Consider the following 22,965-nt stretch of genomic DNA (forward strand, 5'->3'; position numbering starts at 1 on the left):
TGGGTACTGTTGGCTGGCAGGGGGGAATGGAAAGAAAGAGGGCTACAACTGGGCAGGGAGACAGAGAGAGAATAGGATGCTGGGTGACTGATGGGTAGCAGAGGGGGGGAGGGAGGAGTGCTGGCCACGAGGCAGCTATGGGCTGGTTTAGGGACAGAAGGGGCAGAGAGGGTCAGGGGGATATTGCTGGACAGGGAAAGGGGGAGAGAGGAGGATGCTGGGCAGTGGAGAGGAGGTGGCAGAGAAAGGGGAGGGATGCTGGATATTAGGCTGACAAGAGGGAAAGAGCGAGGGGGGGGGGGGGTAGGGATGTGAGAAAAAATGCTCCTGGGCAGAGGAAGAGAAAAGAGAGGGAGAAGAAAGGGATAGGCAGAGATGGAAGGGGAGCAGGAGAAAAGGGGATGCTGTAGGCTGAGGGAGGGAGAGAAAGGGGAAAAGATAGGCAGGGAGAGGAGACAGAGGAAGGGGAGAGAGCAGTGGTGCTGCTGGGTGGGAGGCGAAGCAAGAAGGGGATGCTGGGCACTGGGATGCTCTCAGGGTGAAAGAGGGGAGATGAGGGGGTGAGGAATGAGAAAGAAGGGACATGCTGGGCAGGGGAGAGAGGAGAAAGGGGAGGGAAAGAGAAAGGAGTACGCTGAGCAGGGGGGATGCTGTGTTGGTTCTGCTGTTGCCAAAGGAAAGAGCGCTGTGCAAGAGTCACCAGAATTTGTATTTTCCTATGGGGAAGACGCCACGGGGTGCCCAGTTAGCCTAGAGCCAGTCCTCATGCACCTATCCCTGCAGCAGCTTTCCTCAATAGGAACATAAGAGCATGCCATACTGGGTCAGACCAAGGGTCCATCAAAGCCCAGCATCCTGTTTCCAACAGTGGCCAATCCAGGCCATAAGAACCTGGCAGGATCCCCAGCATACTCAGTCCTCATGACAGCCCCACTTTCTCTTCCTTTGCTTGGCGCACACGCTCTCTGCAGAAGCTTTTCCTCTGTTCTTCCCAGCACGCTTCATTCCCGAGCAGGCAATGTGTGCCGGGCAGGGGAAGAGGAACTGCTATGGGGACAGCACACGCAGCCTTTTTGCTGACCCCCATGCTGCCTGTGCTGAGGTGACACTTCTGACAACTCAGGTTGAGAGTAGGAAACAGCCTGCAAGTCTCCCAGTCCCGATGATTTGTTTGCTTGAAATTATATTGATGACAAAGATGTGGGGAATTCATCTGTTGTGTGGAGACCCCAGGACAAAGCCAGACACAGAAAGTTTTGTTCCGTGAATAACTTAGCAGCAGACACTGAGCCAGAGGCCATTATCCCCTCTTGGCAGATCCACCTGTATTTGATCAGAGATGGGAAAGTGGCCTGAGAAGTTTTAAGGCCCACTGTTTGCCACTGCTCCAGGGTGGCTGCTGCCTTGCAGAAACCTGCACTATTGTTAGGTCTCAAGCAGGGACATGGTTGACCTCCAAGATAATTTTACAGCTCTGGGACAGACAGGGCATTGATGTGAGATTTTGGCATGGCCGACGAGTGCTTGCATACATTCATTAACAAATGATGTGATTATGTTACAGCTATTCTGCTAATTTATAGTATACTTTTTCTTGTGGCTATAAAGACCAATATTAGACTCACAGGTCCTGTCACAATAACTACAATAGCCTGGACAACCATGGGAGCAAACTTCTCAAAATGATTGGGCGTGAACTCCCCGAAGATGTTTCCTCAATATTGGGGGGTGCTCAAGCACCCAGTGTACCCACAGAGCTGGCACCTGGTATGAAGATACTTGAGATACCCATATGCCAATGCCAGTGACCCTGTCAGGAGTTTGCCCCATCTGACCCTTCCTAAGCAGGGTGAAGCTCCAGCCCTTTAACAGAAAAGACAACCTACACAGTTGGTTCCACAGGATTTATTTATAAAAAAAAAAATTATGCGCAACCAAAATAAAAACCACCCCAGCTGGAATTAACAGATAAAATAAAACCTGGCTCTGTCTGCGAAGTGCCTACATGTATAGACCTGGAGTCCCTCAATGTGCTGGAGAGAGGGTAGCTCTATAACCCAGTATCCTGGCTTCCTCAGTCAGTAGGTCCTCTCTTCTTCGTGCCTTCATGTTTGAAGTATAGTGGCCCCCCTACTAGGAAGGTGAAGTTTCAGGGGGGAAGATACGCGTCAGGTATCTTCTGCTGGAGTCTGCTCTCCACAGACTGGACGCTAAAATACAAGTAGCACACTCCACTGTTCCAAAGAAAATATTTTACTGAAAATAAACTTCTTGAATAGCAATGATCTCACACACAATACATTTGGCAGGAGATTAATTCTGACACTTCATTCAGTATGCTCAGTTATATCCAGCACAGCTTCACAACATTAACCCCTTTGAAGAAGTAACCATAAGATTTTAAACTCCTAATAAGACTTCTTTGCCCAATTACTTTAACTTTTGGTGTGCAGGGGATACTGCTGTTAACTTAGTGTCTCTTGGTCTCCTCAAAGTCCAAACCTGTTATCTCATTGCTAGTGAGGGGGGTGAACACCAGGGCCTTGGGATTGTTTTCTACGGTGGTACAGCTTAGGTGAAGCACACACTGGGTGTTCTGCAAGACTGACAGGCCCAGTGAGAACACGAAAAAATGAAGGCCAACACAGGCTCTGAAGGCATGTCAGCTCATTTTAGGGCAAAGTAGGAGTGCTCCTGGGAAATGGCTAACCAACAAGGCAATGTTCACAAGCAATTGTGATCCCTGTGCACAGAAGGGCAGTCCTAATAATGTAACTATGATGTGTCAGGGTTGACAAGTTTTGAACTCACAACTCTGGGATTCCAGACCATGCACCTGCCACAGAGCTGCAAAGATTGCTGGTTCTCCAGAAAGTTCTACAGTAGTATTTTTATTCTTTTTTCCTGGAGAGTCAGACATGCCCCTGCAGACTCCCTATTGTCCACCATTAAGGGTGTCCCAAACTGAGGGTTTGTATGTGAAGAGCTGTCATCAGACACATCTTTGCTGGTCCAACAACCCTTTCAGTGTGTGCCCTGCAGAAACACTATTTGTGTGACTCCTGATGTAGCCGTTTACCTCTGTTCTTGCCTGGTAATTGTGCAGTCCAGTATCTCTATCCTGTTTGAACAGTTCCAGTAATTCCTGCCACACGCTTCTCCCCTGGTTCTTCTCCAGCCCCTGAGCTCCACTGGCCTTGGCTCTCCAAGCCCACACCTTCCCTCCGGGGCTGCCCTGATTGCCAAGCCCAGAACCTCCCTGACATTATCATCAGCTCTGGCCACCTTCCTAGTCCTCACCCCTCAGATTATCAGATGGTGTGAGAATGGAGAGTGTGGGTGGTGTTACGCACACACCTCTTTCCTAAATTCATTCGTTGTGATGTCAAGTCAGTGGTGCTGGAGTCTTGGTAATGTCCCAGAACAATGGATGAGTGGCAATGGGCTCAGATAGAGGGTACCATTGGCAGTGCCTGCCTGGTCACAGACTTGCACACAGATAGCTCAGGTGTGATAGACTCTCATTATTGACCTGGAATAACTGTAACATTTGCATCCTGCTTGTGTGCCAGACCAATTCTGTTTAGGGAAAGTACTGCTCCCTTCAAAGGAAGAAAAGAAAATATAGAAACGGGACATCAGAAAAAGACCATTTGTACTATCTAGTCTGCCCATCTGCCCACTAATTAACTTTACAATTCCCATCACTCCCTCAGAAATTCCTTGTATTTATCCCATGCGTTCTTGAATTCAGATACAGTTTTTGTCTCCACCACCTCCACTGGCAGGCTGTTCTATGCATTCACTATACTCTCTGTAAAGAAATATTTTCTAATTTTACTCCTGAGCCTAACCCCTTTCACTCTCATAGCATGACCCCTCATTCTAGAGCCTCCTTTCCATTGAAAAAGACTCACCTCCTGTGCATGGAAACCTTTGAGATATTTGAATGTCTGTATCATATTTCCCCTATCTCACCTTTCCTCTGGGGTATACATGTTTAGATGTTTAAGTCTATCCCCATATGCTTTAGAATGAAGACCACTGCCCATTTTAGTAGCCACCCTCTGGACCAACTCCAACTTGTTTATATCCTTTTGAAGGTGCGGTTTCCAGAATTGTGCACAGTATTCCAAGTGAGGTCTCACCAGGAACCTATACAGGGGCACTATCACCTCCCTTTTTCTGCTGTTCATTCCTCTACCTGTTCATCCAAGCATCTTTCTGGCTTTAATTATTGCTTTATTCACTTGTTTGGCCACCTTGAGATCATCAGATATAATCACCTCCAGATTGTGCTCTTGTTTGTGCTTAGAAGACTTTCACCACCAATATTATACCTCTCTGTTGGGTTTTTGCAGCCTAAAGGCACAACTCCACATTTTTTAACATTAAACTTTAGCTGTCAGTTCCTAGACCATTCCTGGAGCTTGGTTATATCCTTGCTCCATATTTTACACACCTTTCTGGCTGTCCATCCTGTTGCAAGTTTTTGTATCATTGGCAAAAAGACAAACCTTTCCCAACACTCCTTCTGCAATGTCATTCACAAACATTCTGAAAAGAACTGGTCCAAGGATTGATCCCTGAAGCACTTCATAATAACACCCCCCTCCTCAGAGTGAACTTCATTTACCACCACACTTTGTCACCTCTCACTCAACCAGTTTCTAACCCTGGCAGTCACACTGCCCATACCAAGGGTGCTCAATTTATTTATTAGTCTTCTATACAGAACTGTGTCAAAGGCCTTATTGAAATCCAAGTACACTACGTCTAGCACTCTCTCTTGATCCAACTCTCTGGTTACCCAAAGAAATTGATCAGATTTGTCTGATAAGATCATAAGAACATAAGAACATGCCATACTGGGTCAGACCAAGGGTCCATCAAGCCCAGCATCCTGTTTCCAACAGTGGCCAATCCAGGCCATAAGAACTTGGCGAACCTCTTTTTCACTCCGCCCTCCTCTTGTGCTATGAACTTCTTGTAAACCATGCTACCTCAGATCTTGCAATCCATTGCATTCCAGAAACTGTACTATCCTCTGTTTTAGCTGCAATTCTATTAATTTACTCACCTCAGAAGTCGACTAATCAGCCTGTAGTTCTCGGCCGCCTCCTTATTTTCATTTTTATGTTCACCCCTCTCTAGTCCTCTAGAATTACTCCCAACTTTAAAGAAGTTTTGAAAACCAATAGAGCTGCCAGAACTTCTCTAAGTTCCCTTAATATTCTCAGATATATCCCATCCGGTCCCATCGCCTTAAATCCTTAAGTTTAGTTAACTCCTTACAAGCACACTTTTCTGAAAATCTATTGAGGTTTACCTCACTTTCAGTCTCACTTATTCCATGTAATACATGTTGAATTGCTGCTGCTAGCTGAATATCAAAACGTGATTGCAATTTTCAGCCAGAATAGAGAGAGACTGTCTCACAACTGAGACTATATGCATACTCTTAGGCAGCTCTGATTGCCACAAATGAAGGACTGTTGTTGCTAGGGAACTTAAGCACTCCAAGATTGACTTAGCAGCCCTCTGTGGACCATAGATGTCTGACCAGTTAGTTTATGGAGGCTGGAATAGATTATATACATTATTCCTCTCAATCTCTTAAAATTATTGATGTACCATGGTCTGACCACTCTTTAGTTTTTCCCATATCTTGGCCCAAAAATTCATGTAATTTTCTTAAGTCTCGACCACAAGCTCAGAGAAGTTTTCTTCTTTGGAAATCTCCAGTATTGTTTCCTGCATTAACAATGTTATTTGTTCCTCAACGAATGCTCCGATCACAGCTTTCAAGCTATTAAATACACAGTTATTCCATCTTTGACATCTATTGTCACTTCGCTTCATTCTGGGCCTGTTCCTGACTGTCTCAAGAAAGCAATTGTTTAGCCTTTGTTGAAAAAATCTAATCTTGATTCATCCGACTGAGTTCCTCCTTACCTTTTGTTACTAAAATCATTGAATGTGCTGCATTGCACCAATTCACTGATTTTTTGGAAGATAATGAGATCTTAGATCCCCATCAGTTTGGTTTCCATTGATCTATGAGCACCAAACTTTTATTGGTATCTCTGATTGACACTATCAAACAGGGACTTGACAACAGCCAATAATTTCTTCTGGTGTCCTTGGATTTATCATCAGCCTATGATAGCATAGATCATGAAATTTTGCTATTCCGCCTTCGTGAATGCGGTATTTCTGGTAATGTTTTGGGTTGGTTTTCTTCATATCTCAATAATTGATCTCAACAAGTGAAATTTAACCATCATCTTTCCACGTTACACTATCCAAATTCTGGTATTCCTCAAGGCTCTGCCTTGTCAACCATGCTTTTCAAGGTTTACTTAGCTCCTATTACAAAGCTCCTTGCCAGTATCACAGATGGCTATAAAATCAACACCGATGATATCCAGTTTTTCATTAGATTATATCCCACTTGGAAAGATACTGTAGATTATCTACAAATTTACATGTCCTCAATAAAACAATGGATGCATCAAAATAAATTATCTTTAAATACTGCTAAAACTGAGCTCTTACTAATTCATAGGCCTCATTCCATTTCTCAATATGATTCTATTTCCTTTGACGATCTCATATTTTCATTGAATTCTCCCATAAAAAGTCTTGGTGTCTTTTTGGATGCAACTTTTTCATTCTAACCTCAAATTAAATCAATCATCAGAGCTGGTTTCTACAAACTGCGTCTTTTGGCCAGTTTATGTCACCTTTTGCACAATCATGAGTTGCATACTATTGTTCATGCTATTATCTTCCCTCATGTTAACTACTGCAACAGTTTACTTTTAGGTCTTCCAAATAGCTCTCTACATCCTTTACAGTTACTTCTTAATTCTGCTGCAAGGCTAGTCTCTGGTTCTAGTTGATTTGATCACGTTACACCTGTTCTTGCTAAAATGAAATGGTTGCCAATCCGAGAGTGCATTCAATACAAAATTGCAATGACTACCTTCAAACTGTTATGTACAGACTCTTGTTCATGGTCTAATGCCCTGTTAAAAATTTGCAAGCCTACCCGTGAATTAAGATCCTCTCAGCATGGTTTACTAGATGTCCCCTCCGTACGTCATGCTCGCCTTGTTACTACCAGATTATACAGCATTCTCTGTAGCTGCGCCTGCCTTCTGAAACTCTACCTATAGATCTTCGCCTCCAAGATAATGTAAAAAAAATCCAGACTCCTTCTAAAAGGCTTCTTATTGCAGCAGGCTTTTTGCTGATTTGGTCCTTCTTTTTGTTTATTAACATGATTGTTTATTTTATGTTTTTATTGTCATTGACTATATGTTTTATTTTGATTGTTTTTATTGTAAATCGCTTAGGCCTTCAAGTGTTAGGCGATTAATAAATCTTAAATAAATACTAAAATTACTGTGTTGGCTTCCCAGAAGGATCCCCATATCAAACAGGAGTCAATTTTTCCATCAAGATATCACTAATGAATAAGTTGGAATCTTCACTGCTTGCTTAGTCCACACTTGATAACACTGCAACTTGACCTGCTTCATGGAAGATGTGCCACTCTTATCATGTTTGTTAGTGCGTATGCTCCACCCTTTGCTGGCTCTTGACAAAATCAAAGTTGAGAATTATGAGCTCCTGCATAAAATAATTTCTCTTGTACCTAATTAACACAAGCTGTTCATATTAGGCATGTTATATTTGTGGACCCTTGGACCAAGGCAGGATTGGCTCTACCTGCAGGGAGGAGCCCTAAACGTTTCCACCGTCAAGAGGCAGACCCAGGCGAAGCAGAGACCAGTCAGGACCTTCACCTGTACCAGCCCACGTCCTCTTGGTTGAGCTTTTGGGTGCCGGGGCCAGCAGGACTTAGGTGAGTCTCTGCTGATGGCAGAGGCAAAGGTCCGTGGTAAGCTGGGTCATAGGCAGATGGCAGTCAGTGATATTTGAGGTCCAAGCAATGGTCAGAGGCAGGTAGCAGTCAATCGTATCCGGGGTCCAAACCGAGGTCAAACAAGTATATGTCTAAGGGAGGAGAGGAGGGACAGATAGGCAAGGACGGGGACAGGCGGGCAAAGTGGATGGAGCTGACGGAGATAAAGACAGAAGACAAATTGGAGACAGCTGGACGAGGACTGACGACAAATCTGAAACAAAGACAGGAACTCTGGGAAGCAACATGCACTACTTAGCAAGTAGTTGGACGTGTTCCTGAGGTGAGCTGCTTCCAGGCAGCTGCCCTTATATAGGACTAGCCTGGTGATGTCATCTCTAGGGGCTATGGGGACTTTCCTGTTGTGGTCCCTTTAAATTCCAGCAGGTGGTGTGCGTGCATGCCTAGGGGGAGGTGCGGTGTCAGTGGCATCCTGCCGTGACAAAGAGTGATGTCCTGCCACGTTGCTGACTGGCGGCATTTTCCATGTTGAGGAGAGACCCCGCTGGCCTGGATGGGGAAAGTAAGAGCAGCGGTTCGTAGGGGTAGCCCACAGACTGCTGAATGCAACAAGGAGATTTTAATGCATGTGTTTGACAATATTATAACATATAGGCCTGAGTAGTTAGGTGCCATGATGTAGGTAATAAAATTTCAAATGGCACATTACAACTGGAAACTTCTGTTCAGCATGAATTGGTCATTAACAAAACAGACTTTCCACAAGCCAGTATGTCTAAGAATACATCCACGCTGCAAACACTAGCACATGCTGGATTATATCATCACCAGATATTGTGATCTTTCTGATACTAGGTTGACTCATATCATGCAAGCCATTTCCAGTTGGTCTGGCCACCGCCTTGTGCACAGCACTATATTCCTTTCCATCGTTTCATCTAAATGCAGATAGCAAGGATAGTGAGCAAAGAAGCTAGATGTCACACAATTAGAGCTTTCAGAAGTGCAGGCTTCAGGAAAAAAAATGGATTGCTACACTTAGGCTGACAGTGAGCCAACTACTATGCATACTGCTTGCTCAGAAGTCTGGAGGCAGTCGAAGACTGCTATGTATCAGAACACTGCAGAAGTCTTCAGCTTTTGTACCATCCACCAAAAGGACTGGTTTGATAATCAAGATGATGAATCAAGTTGGTTACTGCATTATATGCCACCTTGCTGGCTTGCATTAATGACAAGTCTGACTGTGGAAAAAAAAGCTGTTTATGTGGCACTGAACAGGCACAAGCATGACTTTGTGATATGAAGGAGAGATGATGGGCCAATAAAGCAACAGAGCTATAAGAAGCAAGAGACAGACATGATGATGAGTTTTTATGATGGCATAAAGACATTTTTGGGGCCCCCATGACTTCTGCAGTACACTGGTTCATGCAAAGGATAGATCTGATCAGTAGCTGGATCTTGCTGGGCAGAGCACTTTCATGCAATGCCCAACCAACCTTCCTCCTTTGACCACACTGTGCTTGATGAAATGCTTCAGCAGGCTGAAGTCACACATCTGACCTGCCCTCTTTTGCAAGAAAAGCTATAGAAAACTATCAAGCACCTAAAGTGTTAAATCTGGTGGTCACCAGCTGGTTCATCAATTGACCAAGCTTTTTCTTTACATATGGTAAAAGGAAGAAATGCTTCAAGACTTAAGATCCTCTCATTTACATCTTCAAACCTAAATGTAATCGAGCCTGTTGTAACCATCATTGTGGTATTGCCTAGTTGTCCATACTGGTAAAATCCTGGTGCATGTCCTCAACAGGATGTTAAAGCATGTGACAGCCAATATCATCATTCTTGAGAACCAATGGATATGATATTTATAGCTTTATAGTTTTAGGAGAATCTCTGGGAGGTTCTTAGTAAAATTTGTTCAAGATAATTCATAAATGTTATATGCTCCTTGCACTAAGGCATGAGAGCTTGTGTGTTGAAATCAGTTGAGAGACCAGAGAGTTTCCTCGTCTCCAATGGAACTAAACAGAGATGTGTCATGGCTTCAGTTCAGTTTGGTATTTATTTTTAAATGGCATTGCTTGTTGCTTTTAGAAGTTGCAATTTGGGCATTCCTATCCAGTTTCATACTGTTGGTGACATTTTTAACCTCAGAAGACTGCAAGCCAAAAACAAAGATGCATGCAGTAACAATCTGTGATCTTTCTGCAGATGATTGTGCTTTGGTGGTGAATTTGTTGCATAAAGTTCAACAGCTGTTTGACAGCTGTGCGCCTTAAACAAAAAACTGAGGTTATGCAGAAGTTCTTTCCATCCTTTAATGTATCTGTGCCAGAAGTTCATGCTGGAGATAGCAGGGTAACAACTGTTGACAAGTTCTGTTATCTCAGCAACATTGGTCTAACTCCATAAACATTGATGTTAATATTAGTGCCAGACTGGCCAAGGCAAGCTTTGCATTTGGTCACTTGAGGTGGCACCTGTGGAATGAGCCATGGTGTACATGTGATGACAAAGTTGGCAGTGTACTGTGCAGTTGTCCTCATGATTCAACTTTATGGATGTTAGTTCTGGACTTTATAACATTGTCACAACCTGAAGCTTGATAAGTTCATCTGTCTTCACAGTATTGACACTATCAGATGGAAGGGTAAAGTTTCTAACATGAAGGTACTTAACACATGCAGTATGACAGGCATTAAGGCAATAGTAATAGCAGCTCAACTTCAGGGGGCTAGCTACGTTGTGTGTTATGACCAACACCTATATTTCCAAAAGAGTTTTCCTTGGGCAGTTAGCAAATGGGAAATAATTGCAAGGTGGACAGTTTGAAAGGTATAATGACAGTTTGCAAGCCTATATGATGGCATGCAGCCTGGAAAACTGTGACATCTGTTCAGTCACAGAAGAAAGAATGGTGGCAACGGATTTGCCACATGGATGTGCATCAGCTTGAACAGAATCACACTGATGGAGAAACGCCAGCACCACAAAGATGTGTATCCGTCCAGTTCTCTATTTGAACGTGATCTGTGCAGAAGATGGCAGTTAAAGAATTGATCTCCATGTAAAAAGTATCATTGCTGATGAGATCTGTTACTCAAAGACTCAGTGCAGGATACACTGTATGGATACTCTCTTAGGAACCTATTTACTAAGCTGCAAAAAAAAAAAAAAGTGAAATTAGCCAGTGCACGCTATTTTGCAAATGCATGTCATTTAGCAATTTTGCATGTTATTTGTCTTTTCACAACAGCAAATCAAGTGCAACGCAAGCAAAAACTTAATAAAATGCATCACTTGCAATTGCATGTAAAGTAGTTCATTGCTATGGAAATAGAGGAGACTGGCTACAAAAAAGGTTTACAGTTTACTAGGCATTTCCCCCAAGAGCATTACCAGCTAAGATGCCTGACGATGCTGCTGGTACTGTAATCTTAAAGGCCCTGTAGAATTCCGCCTCTCCAAAAGAGCCCTGATGGTTCTTAGGGCAATGTTAAAGTCCCCTCGCCCCCCCCCCCCCCTGCCCCCCTGCCACCACTTAACACATCAATAGTCATAAAGGAGTCAAAACAACAAGAATAGTGCAGTTCAAAAGAGGATTGGACAAGTTCCTGAAGGAAAGCTCATAAAGAATTATTAGCCAGGTAGATTTAAGAAAGCCAGCGCTTATTCTTGGGAGTGAGAAACAACTATGGAGGATCAGCCACTTGTGATCTAGACTGGCCACTGTTGAAGAAAAGATGCTGGGCTCAATGGACTTTGGTCTGACCCAGCATGGCACTACTTATGTCCTAAAAGTGTCCCTCTTCCCCTTAGAGACTTACCCTGCTCCCCACTCAAATTATTCCAAATGACCATCCACCCACTGGAATCCTATCAACTTACTTCATAGCTCCCTGGTCCAAGGGGGTCAGAAGTGATCCCCCCCCCCCCCCCCTTGCTTCTGCCCCACTGGTGCCATCTTTCAAAATGGTGCCAGCAGAACTGAAGGTTCTTTTGCCTCTTCAGATTTGTTTTATATAGCTTCTCAAATTTCATCTTCAATGCTGAGACCACTGCTGCCTCTACTTCAGTTACTAGAGATTCAGACTGGTATTGTATTGGTTCCTGGGAAAAGTGTCTGCAATTTTGCCCTCCAGGAGTCTTCATCTTTCTGGGCTATTTTTGTGCCCATAACACTGCAAAAAGCCTCTGGAATTTCCACCACCCAAAGGGTCGGGGATATCAGTATTTCCCAGCAGTTAAATTATAAAAATTTGCTGAAAATGTTCACTGCCTTAAGCTGAAAATGGGGGATAGACTCCCAGAGGAACTGGGACTTTCCTCACTCAGCACATCACTTGACTTCCCGGGATGGAAATATTTTAAACAGGGCCGGCTCTAGGGCAAGTGGCGCCCTGGGTGAAAAGCTCCCCCCATCTAATGGTACGTCCCACCCGCGGAATGGTGGAATCTACCACTGCCACACCCGCTGCAGGATGGGTGATGCTGGAGGTGCAGAGGGCATCCCCCCCTACACACACACACACACCCCTTGCGGCACCACGGGCGACCACCCAACATGCCATATTCAAAGGCCGGCTCTGATTTTAAATAAATTAAATACATTTCTGTAAAATACTGGTACTAACTGTAACATTTGACACTTATTGTAACATAAAATGGAGCAGTGCCTTTTCACCAACTATATGGGATATGCATCTGTGATGCAACCACTCTGTGACAGCCAGAGTTTTCACCTGCCAGTGTTGTTGCCTGCTGCTTAGCCATATGATACCACCCTGTCAGCAGATAGTTATACAGTCGTCTTTTTTTTTTTCCACAAGCCCTGCACTGTACTCTTTTAAAAGCAATACCACTGGGATTCAACAGAGGCTGCTATCCTAACACTTGGCTGTGCCCACCCATAGCATTAGACTTTGCGCTTCCATAGAATGAGCTTGCCTTTTGTTCTCTGATGGCACAAACTTATTAATGCCCTCTCCTTTTAATAAAACCGAGTTCTGTTTGCATAATTATTCATCCCAGTTTTGTGGCAGAGGTCTGGGCATTGATTCTACTGTTAGTAAATGTTCCTTTTACAGATAGCATCCCTTCGTCAGCAAGCAGCCTGTCAGGTGGTGGCATAAGCATCAGTGAGGCACAGTTGTCAGAGAAGAGGGAGGAGCAAAAATCCTGCTCCCAGCTAACTCCCATGGATGCAAGAGCATCTACCAGTGCAGTGCCGGAAGTCTGCTACCTGGGAGAGTCCCATTCTGCATTCTTGTGAAGGGAGTCCATGCACATCTCCTCGTGTATAAGAGCAATCTGTGGGTGGCTGCTGTGCTCACCTCTCCGGGAAACCTGAAACAGAATACATGAAAAGTGTTGCATGGATCTATCAGGATTTAACTACTTTGAGAAAACTACAGTAGTAATTAATCTCTCTTGCGAGCAGGTCCCATGATATTGGAATAAGTAAAAAAATATATATATATTATGCTCTTCCTTTTAACAGAGTCAGCCACTGGGTAACAAAGTAGAAATGGAGATCGCAAACATGCTGGAAAAAAATACATCCCTTTTGAAATTTGGTTATCATTTCACACAGCAAGGTCCGAGGCTTCGGGCATCAAATGCTATGATGAACAACAATGACCTTGGTGAGTTGGCTCAAAAACTGCACCAGCTAACTATTCAGAATTTGTTTTACTACAAGTTTGTGCATTTTCCACTAAACTCATTCAAATAATTGTGTATTGGATTTTCTGACGCTTCAAGTTTGTGACAATCCTTTGAATTGATTGAATGTATCACATGATGTTATACTCTTAACAGTCCGCATAGTCGTAAAGTCTTTATGTGGACTTTACCAAGGATTTTCAACATCAACGTATGTACATACGTTGGCGTTGAAAATCCTAGGGCAATTGGCCCAGAATGCACAAAAGTATCTCATCCAAAGTTACACCTGCTCCAAGCAGGGCGTAATGTCCGTGGGGTAACTTACAGGCACACTTTTAAAAAAATATATCAAAAAGTAGGTTTTATACACACAAATGGCTTGGAAAATTACCCCCAAAGAGGGCAATACTTTGAGGTCCATATTCAGAAGCATTTAGCTGGATAACTCAGAGGTTATCCACCTAAATAAATTCTTGGGCACTTATCCAGCTAAATTCTAGTCAGATAATTTTTTTATCTGGCTAAAGTTTGGCCAAGTACGTTCAGAGGGGTAACTGGGAGGAGCTGATTTAGCTAGATAAGTTATCTGGCTAACCCTGGTTGGCCTGTATTCCTGTCTTACAGACCGGTGCAGTAAAACATGCGGGAGAGCCGGCGCTCCGAGTTGAGTGTCTGCTCTCCCAACGCACGCCCAGGCACCACTGACAGCCACGGGTTCAGAAAACGGACGCCAGCAAAATTGAGCATCTGTTTTCGTACCCTCTGACCGGCAGGCAGATTTTTAATTTTTTTTTAATTTTTGTGCCTCTGACTTAATATCGCTATGATATTAAGTCGGAGGATGTACAGAAAAGCAGTTTTTTTTTCTGCTTTTCTGTACACTTTCCCAGTGCTTTCTATGGTTAAGGCCTGCCCTTGGGCAGGCGTTAATTTCTGAGAGTAAAATGTGCAGCTTGGCCACACATTTTACCTTCAGTATTCCGGGGTAATAAATAATAGGCTCATCAGCATGCATTTGCATATGATGAGCGCTATTAGTTTTGAGATGGTCGGCCACGCGTTTTCCACGCGCTGTTACCCCTTACAGTATAAGGGGGTAATAATAGCGCGTCTAAAATGCGCGGTCAAACGGGGGCTAATGAGCGCACCATTCTGTATCGGCCTGTTAGCAGGATAAACTATTTGGCTAACTTTAAGATAGCCAGATATAGTCTAAGTTAAGCTGGGTATGATTATCTGGCTGATTAGCCAAGCTGCACAGCAACTGAATACGGACCTCTATATTCCTAGGTCTGTAGTAAGCATCATGTCATCAAATTTGCTTTACTTGTTTTCAAAATGTGTTTCCTGCAGGCTGATGCTTTCCATCCTCAGCACAAAGCTGTGATAGCAAGTTTGCTTACCTGTAAACAGAGTTCTCCATAGACAGTCGGATGAATTAGCCAAAACACATAGATGATGTCATCTGTTGAGGAGCTGACAAGGTGTCGTCCAAAGGACATATGTGCAAAGTTTCAAATCCAAGGCAAAAAACAAAATGGCCACAAAAGAATTAAGGCCAAAAATAGAGGGGACTGAGCAACACGTCCATGTAGTAGCTCGGATGAAAAAAGACCGAGGGGTTCACGAGGCAGCGCCCCTGCAGTTTGAGTATGGCCTTTACTGAGCTCTGCAGGCTGGGTCTGTGTCGGCACTGTCAGATGATGTCGCCCACATGTTCTGGCTGACCTCTGCTTGCTTGTCCATGAAGAATTTGTGCATAGCCCCCAGATATAGCGCCCAGTGTTAACCTGATTGTGCATAACTTTCTCAGACATGACCCAGGAGTATGCAGGATAAAATCTTTTGCACGTGAGATCAGTGGTCATTTCAGACACTCCCATAACAGCATACAGGAACCTGCAAGAGCTGCAAGAAAAATATGATCTGCCATTCATTCCATTCAGCTGAAGCAAGAAGTTGTCACCAGATGGAAGATGACTTTCTGGGGGCTGCAAAGATTTTTTGAAAAACAAAAAAACCAAGGGCCTTTATTCAGAAAATATATATATTTTTTCCCATTCTTTGCCTATGAGAAAATGAAGTGTGACTGATTAGCTACCCAGCCTCCCACAGCGTGGAAATAGAACGGTGCGCATTCCCACTGTGGAAACTCACGTCGCGAGCATACAAGGTCCGAGTCCCTTGAAGTTCTGACAGTGCTCACCTGAATCCAGTCGTCATCCCTCATAACACTGCTGATTAACAAACAGGAGGAGCTGAAGGAAGAAGCCCAACAATCCAGCTTCTGAGCATGTCAGCCTTGTGTAAAACCTGTGCTCAGCCAGGCTTCAGCTCTTCAGTCATCTGAGTATTACATTCTAGCAACTGTACTAGATCCTCAGATTAAGGAAATCTTGCCATCCTTCCTGACCATTGAGGGCACATGACGCAAGAAGGCTGTCTTTGTGGGATGTTTTGGGGGGGGGGGGGGGGGGCTTTAAAAAAAAGGTGATTAAAAAAAAACAGACAGCAAATGCTTTTTCTTTGCTAGCTCAAGGCAAATTACAGTCGAGAATCATAAGGTATTTCCTTGTCCCCGAGGGCTTACAAGTAAAAAGATCTCACACTGTGTAGTCTTGCTGGACTACTACAAATGGATTGAGTGCTACTACTATTACTTCTCATCACTGCTCAATCCACCTCATGGTGGAGGTAGAGGGGGGAGATATGTGGTAGGCGGGAATCCTTGAGGCCATTCGCTTGAGCCAAGCCGCTTAACCTCGTGACCTGGAGCCATGTGAGGGTAATCGAGATGGTGTACATTTACTTTCTAAAGAGCCTTCGTGATTGCTGGTCTTGTAAACACTTTGGAGCAGGGACCTCATCACCCAGTGATTCATTTTGGCTGGCACAGAAGTCTTTAAATATTTCCATGGATCGAATGTTGGCTGGTTCTGTCTAACACAGGCGTGCACAGGCCAGAGTGTGATGGGATGTGAACCAAAGGCTTAAGTGGGGTTCAGCCACATAAATGTTAGCTGTCATTGAAACAGGCATTGATTCGGGCAGCCTGTGCTACACACCTCCTTAGTTTCTCCACGGTACTAAAGTCCTGATACAATTTAACCAACAGAGTTTGTTTTTAGCAGGCTGTTTTCTCCTCTCAGCACAAATCTGAGCCTGCAGGTTTGCTTACCTGTATCTGGGTGAAAAAGAACTTTATGACCCATAATCTGCTTTAGTCTACCTGCCCTGCAAGCCTTTCTTGCAATGGACATAAAATATGGAAAACGGCATTTTGCAGTAGTTTGTGAAGCTTACAGCTGAATGGTAATACCAGAGCTATGTGATTTCTGCCTACGTTTATATAGTGTTAAAGAGGGAATGCACGGGCCTGGTTCTTTGTCCGAGTGTCCCTGTGTCATCCCCCTTTTTTTTCCCCCACCAGCTCTGGTGATATTGTCGGACTGTTTGCAAACGTTTTCTGATCTGGTTCTTGTTTGCAGCTCGTATACATCGATGTGATGGCCCATGGCATAACTTCTCAGCCCTGGAACTGGAAGATGCATAAGTATAGAGAGCACTTTTATACCTACTGTAGCTCACCAGCTCTGCTCTGTTGGCAGTGCTCTCTACTGCCACCTCCTGGTTCTATACAAGCTGTGTTTCCTTTTTCCTAGATTTATTCTATTGACAATTTTTTTTTCTTATTGTCTTGTGGCTTCTTTACTTCACTGCTCCTTCTAAGCTTCAGCCACATTTGTTTCGAAAATATTTATAAATGCATATTTCTTTTTCCTTCCAACAGTTTTAAAAATGACAAAAGTTTTCTTTTTGTTATCAACTGCTGTTGAACTGTTTTCCTTGTAATAGTTTTCTCATCCAGTATTTTTACTAGCACAAAAGTCCTCATATTTAAATAATATTAGTAACTATAACTGATTAATGATGTCATTGAAGTGTATCAGCATTTAAAGATAGCCAGTCAAATAGCAACTGGTTGGAGGTGCTCAATACAAAGTGTATTGCGCACATCTGCCATGCAGTTGGATCTCATATATTTAAAGTGAAACCTTTATCCACTCACTTGTAAAATCCCAGTCAGTCCAATCTGAGAGCAGTTTATAGAGCACCAAGAAGCTGAAGTATTACTGAGTAACAGAAAACTTAATAGGGAAAAAGCATATCTCAGTTTGAATCTTCAGGGCCAGTATGGAATACTTATGCATTAAGTAAAAAGCCTGGATGACATAACTTTAATTTTTGAATTCTATTCTCTTCCATTGAGTACAGACTTGTTGGGTCACAGTTAGGGTGGCCAACTTTTCCATAGACTGTAACTGGACACCATATCAAAGTTGGGGATGCATGGGGAACTGCTGCCAGTTGTTGATCCAGATTCTGCTCTTAACTTGGGTTTCAAGCACCCCACTCCATATACTTTGTTTTATAACATCTTAATTATTTCAACCATTCTCATAAAATCATCAACCACACCTCTTTCAACCCAGTTTTTTTTCTCTAATACATATACATTCCCACCAACACACAGCCTCTTCCTCACACACCCATACACATTCCTACACACACAGCCTTCTCATCACACATCCATACACATTCCTACACACAGCCTCCTCCTCACACACCCAAACACATTCCTACACACAGCCGCCTCCTCACACACCAATACATATTCCTACACACAGCCTCCTCCTCACACACCCATACACATTCCCACACACAGCCGCCTCCTCACACATCCATAAACATTCCCACACACACAGCCTCCTCCTCACACATCCATAAACATTCCCACACACACAGCCTCCTCCTCACACACCCATACACAGTCCCATACTCACAGCCGCTTCTTCACACACCCATACATGGTCCCATACTCACAGCCGCCTCTTCACACACCCATACCCGTTCCCAAACACATAGGCTCTTCTTCACACACCCATACACGTTCCCAAACACATAGGCTCCTCCTCACACACCCATACAAGTTCCCAAACACATAGGCTCCTCCTCACACACCCATACACGTTCCCAAACACATAGGCTCTTCTTCACACACCCATACACGTTTCCAAACACATAGGCTCCTCTTCACACACCCATAGGCTCTTCTTCACACACCCATACAAGTTCCCAAACACATAGGCTCCTCCTCACACACCCATACACATTCCCACACACAGGCTCCTCCTCACACACCCATACACATTCTCACACACACCCATCCAGCATGTTTCTCTCTCCCTTGCACCACCATTTCTGTCTACCTTCCCTCTACAGGTAGCACAAGTTTGAATTATAGATTTCAGGAAGACAAGGTTGGGGGTAGAGAAGGCAAAAAGGGGAGAAGTAAAAGTTACAGTGTGCACAGCACTCCTTTCCCAAATGACAGGATATCAAAGCTAAAAAGACCACTGCCAGGAGTTGGCCATTATGGCTAGAATTTAAAATAATACATATAAAATCATTCTAAACACTTTCCAGTCATGAAATCAGATAATCAATTTGAAAATAAAAGGCACTTTTACCTTCATTTATTTATTTAGAAACTTTTATATACCGGTATTAGTGGGGACATCATACCGGTTCACATATTAACAAAAGATTTAGAAGTACATTTCAACAGGGGAGGCGAACTGGGCAGGGGGTTAACCTAGAGCAGTAGGGAAAAATAGATTAAACAACAAGAAATCAACAAGAGGTCATAACAAGAAGACAACAATGTACATTGTGATTAAATTCCTTAATATAAGGAAAAGGGCGGTCACCTAGGGGGTATGAGCAATAGAGGGAAGGGAGGATCTATTCTGTGTAGGCTTGGTTCTCTCATTTTCATCTTCTGGTTTTTCTTTCCAGTTTTTACGTTTTCCTTCTGATTCTCCTGCTTTCACCCCTACAGCTGACATTGTTTCCCCTTTCTACTCATTCTGTTGATCTCATCTATTTTCTTTACCTCTGTATCTCTTATTTTATTCTTCCATCCTCTTTCTCCGGTCTCTTCCAGTCAGCCATCTTTTCCGTTTCTCCCTCAGCCCCCTCCCCCCCCCCCCCCCCCCCCCCCCCCCCCCCCCCCCCCCCCCCCCCCCCCCCCCCCCCGTTGAATCTCTCCCTCTGTCCTTTAACTCTTCCTAGGCTTTCATCTCAGCTGTAGAGTGTCCCTCGTGGTTCTCCCTTCTGCAGCCCTGGGCCAGAACACATGGCCCAGTGGACCGTTGCTGTCCTTTTCCTGCTGATGATCAGCACAGGAAGGGATCAAAACACGCTGTTGGCCAGCTCTGCCTACCCAGCCCCCGGCTCTCAGATTTTGCGGCCCTTCCCACAGCATTACTATGCTCCCCTGCCCATAGGAGGTGGAGCTATGGCCGGTGTGGCTCACCCCGATATGGTGCCTATGGGTTGTAGTAGAGAGCACATAGGGTGTAAAAATTAACAAAATAAAAAAATCTCCTGAAGTAGGGGCCCATAGTACAGGAGCACATATTGTAATTATGGTATTAAAAAAAAAAAAAAACCAGGTGCACCAGACAAGCCTTTTATTCAAGTATGCATACTTACATTTTGGCCTCACAATAAGACCTTTACCCTGATTAAACAACTATTATTGCTTTCTCGTTTGGTGCACCTGAACTTACCTTATATGAAGGTTTAGTAGTGTCTGAGGGAACAGACGGTCTGATGGCACTGACCAGCACATTCCTGTGTTCAAGCAGGGTGCCCAGCATGCAGCAGTGCAGGGGTGGGCATACTGGCCACATCCCACCTATGATGGTGATTCCACACTTAGTCTGTGGCCGTGACTTGGGTCCTGGCAGCATTTGGTGAGCAGGAGATGTGGCTGTGGTGGTCTCATCAGCACTGGGCAGTGCTCTAGGGAGACACCCATTCTTGCTTAGGCAGCCCAGGGCCACTTATCCATTCTCCAAGAAATGATCCCCACCAACCCCCACAATAGAGTGATCAGGCACCAGTGACGGACTCCTTTTACCGGCACACCATAACCTTCCTATTCTGGTCCTTCTCCCCATCCCTCTGCCCCTCTTCACCCCATCCAGTCTGCATAAATCATGGCAGTGTAATTTAATACCATGACATGTTCCCTCAGCACGCATACATACTTCCACTCCACGTCACATTGGTTTCCAGACTGCCTCACCACTAAGTTCCCTGGCCTGTTCACACTGCACTCGCTCATCCTAGACAAAGAATGGAACTGTGGTGTCTGGACTGTGCAAGGTCATCATCCTTGGATAATCTGCAAAAAACTTAGGTATAACTATCAACTCAGACCTTTCATTAAAACAACACATATCCATAATTACCAGAAACTCATTTTATAAGCTTCAACTTCTAAAACGCCTTCGTCCACTACTTTTCTTTCACGATTTTCGGACTATACTTCAATCACTCATCTTTTCGGGGCTTGACTATTGTAATTCTCTTTATATAGGTCTCCCAGATAACACACTTCACTCACTTCAACTGATTCAAAATGCAGCAGCACGTATCCTAACAAACTCATCCATAAAAAATCATATTACTCTGATACTACAATCATTACACTGGTTACCAATTAAATACAGAATACAATACAAGATGCTGTCCATTATACACTCCCTCATTCACACCCCTAACTCAGTTACTTTATGCTCCATTCTCCAAATATACAAACCCGCTAGACATCTAAGATCACTGGACAAAAACCTTCTAGATATCCCATCACCACGACAGGCCCGTCTCGACATCACTAGGAAAAGATCATTCTCTGTCATTGGACCAATCTTGTGGAACGCACTACCAGACTCTCTAAGATCTATATCCAACACCAAACATTTCAAAAAAATCCCTAAAAACGCACCTATTTCAATCCGCTTTCCACATATCACATCCTAAATAACATAACCTTTTTCTCTCATACAAGGCACAGCATTATTATATATTGATTTATATTATGTAAACTAATTATTGTTTTAGATACTTTTTTATTTTTATTGAATATTTTTTGTAATTTTCCCCTTTTATAATTTTATAACTTTATGTTTCTTTTAAGTTTAATTTTATTTATGTTTGTTTTTATTTAGTTATGTAAACCGTTTTGATTAAACACTGTTTGTAAAGACGGTATACAAACACTTTTAATTAATTAAATAAATAGATAAATAAATAAATAAATAGTTCCAATAGAAAGTAACAAAAGCCACAAAGAATATGGTTTCCATGAGAACTCACATGGCTACCACTAGAAATACACACACACACACAGCCATGCCCTTTGCCTGACCTTCTCTTCTGCTTTCCCTTTCTAGTGAGGAAGAGGAGGCTTTCAGACTTGGATGGGCCGATCTATCCCAAGTGTCGAAGCGGGGTGTAGTCCTCCCTCCCGCCCCCAGAAGATGAAGGCAGCACCTGGGAACAGAGCTCCCCCCTCCCCCCTTACATGTATGGTTTGTGCCACATCGTGGAATCCTAAAAGGCAAAAGGGGCAACACACAAAGTATTTGTTGTTGCTTGGTTCCATTTTGCATTGTCATTATGCACTAAAAGGTTTTTAACTTATCTGGTGACCATAACTGCAGATTTTATAAATATGGCCAAAGAGATTTTCCTGAGAGAGAAAATCATCAGCCCCATCGGTTGCAGAGGATACCCAGCCTCACTATGGAATGAATATTCCCTAGCATCAAACGTGACAGTCATTGAGCCATGTCATGGATTGGTTTCCTGTGGGCTTTTTAAAAAGAATCATTTAGGATATAAGTTGCATGAACAACAAAAGAGCCTATACTAAACAATTTTAGAAGGATTAAAAACACTTTATTTGTTCAACTTGACATTTTTTTTGACTTAACCATATTTTACAAACATCCCCACAGCTTTCATAGTTTACAGACTTGGGGATCACCATTACAGACATTTGCTGAGTTACTGGAGATGAGAATTTTAAAAAATGTCCTCTGGTTTTCTTTTGGACCATTTTGCCCTGCTGTTAAAAAAAAAAAAAAAACCCAAAAAAAATCCTTGCTTATGCAGCAGTAAGGCTACAATCATTTGAATAAAAAGTCCACAAACGATTAAAAAAAAAAAATTAGGTAGAAACTTAACACATGTTTTCCAGTTTCAATGTAATGATGAACGGAAAATTCAAGATTCAAAATAGAAATTCAGAACCTGTACCTATCCACAGCCCCATTTCGCTCTGTACATTTTTCCGAAATAACTTCCAGGAAGACGTCTCTACTGACCTTTCATGCGACAACTTTGCGTAGTGTGGATGTGTTATGACAAGTCCCCAGAGATGTCACACGCGGTGTGTTTCTAAACAATGGCTTGAGATCCCAGGCAGTAGCTTTGTGGGCCATGGACAGCGTGTACGGAGGACAGCACGGCCTTTCAGA

General features: G+C 43.5%; 1 protein-coding gene across 3 annotated transcripts in view; it reads left to right on the forward strand.

Annotated features, from left to right (window-relative positions):
• The window catches only part of TMOD1 (tropomodulin 1), a 196,022-nt gene extending 173,318 nt beyond the window's left edge, over window positions 1-22,704 (forward strand). For 2 of the 3 annotated variants that reach the window (XM_029603559.1, XM_029603550.1), the window contains exons 9-10: window positions 13,404-13,548; window positions 21,877-22,704. In XM_029603559.1, the coding sequence (XP_029459419.1) occupies window positions 13,404-13,548; window positions 21,877-21,941 (210 nt within the window). In that variant the 3' untranslated portion in view covers window positions 21,942-22,704. Of the gene's footprint in view, window positions 1-13,403; window positions 13,549-17,058; window positions 17,124-21,876 lie in introns of all 3 variants that reach the window. The other variant, XM_029603569.1, reaches the window with a different exon arrangement.
• Window positions 22,705-22,965: the final 261 nt, after the last annotated feature.

Source organism: Rhinatrema bivittatum, chromosome 1, assembly GCF_901001135.1.
Source record: "Rhinatrema bivittatum chromosome 1, aRhiBiv1.1, whole genome shotgun sequence".
In the NCBI taxonomy this organism is placed as follows: Eukaryota; Metazoa; Chordata; class Amphibia; order Gymnophiona; family Rhinatrematidae; genus Rhinatrema; species Rhinatrema bivittatum.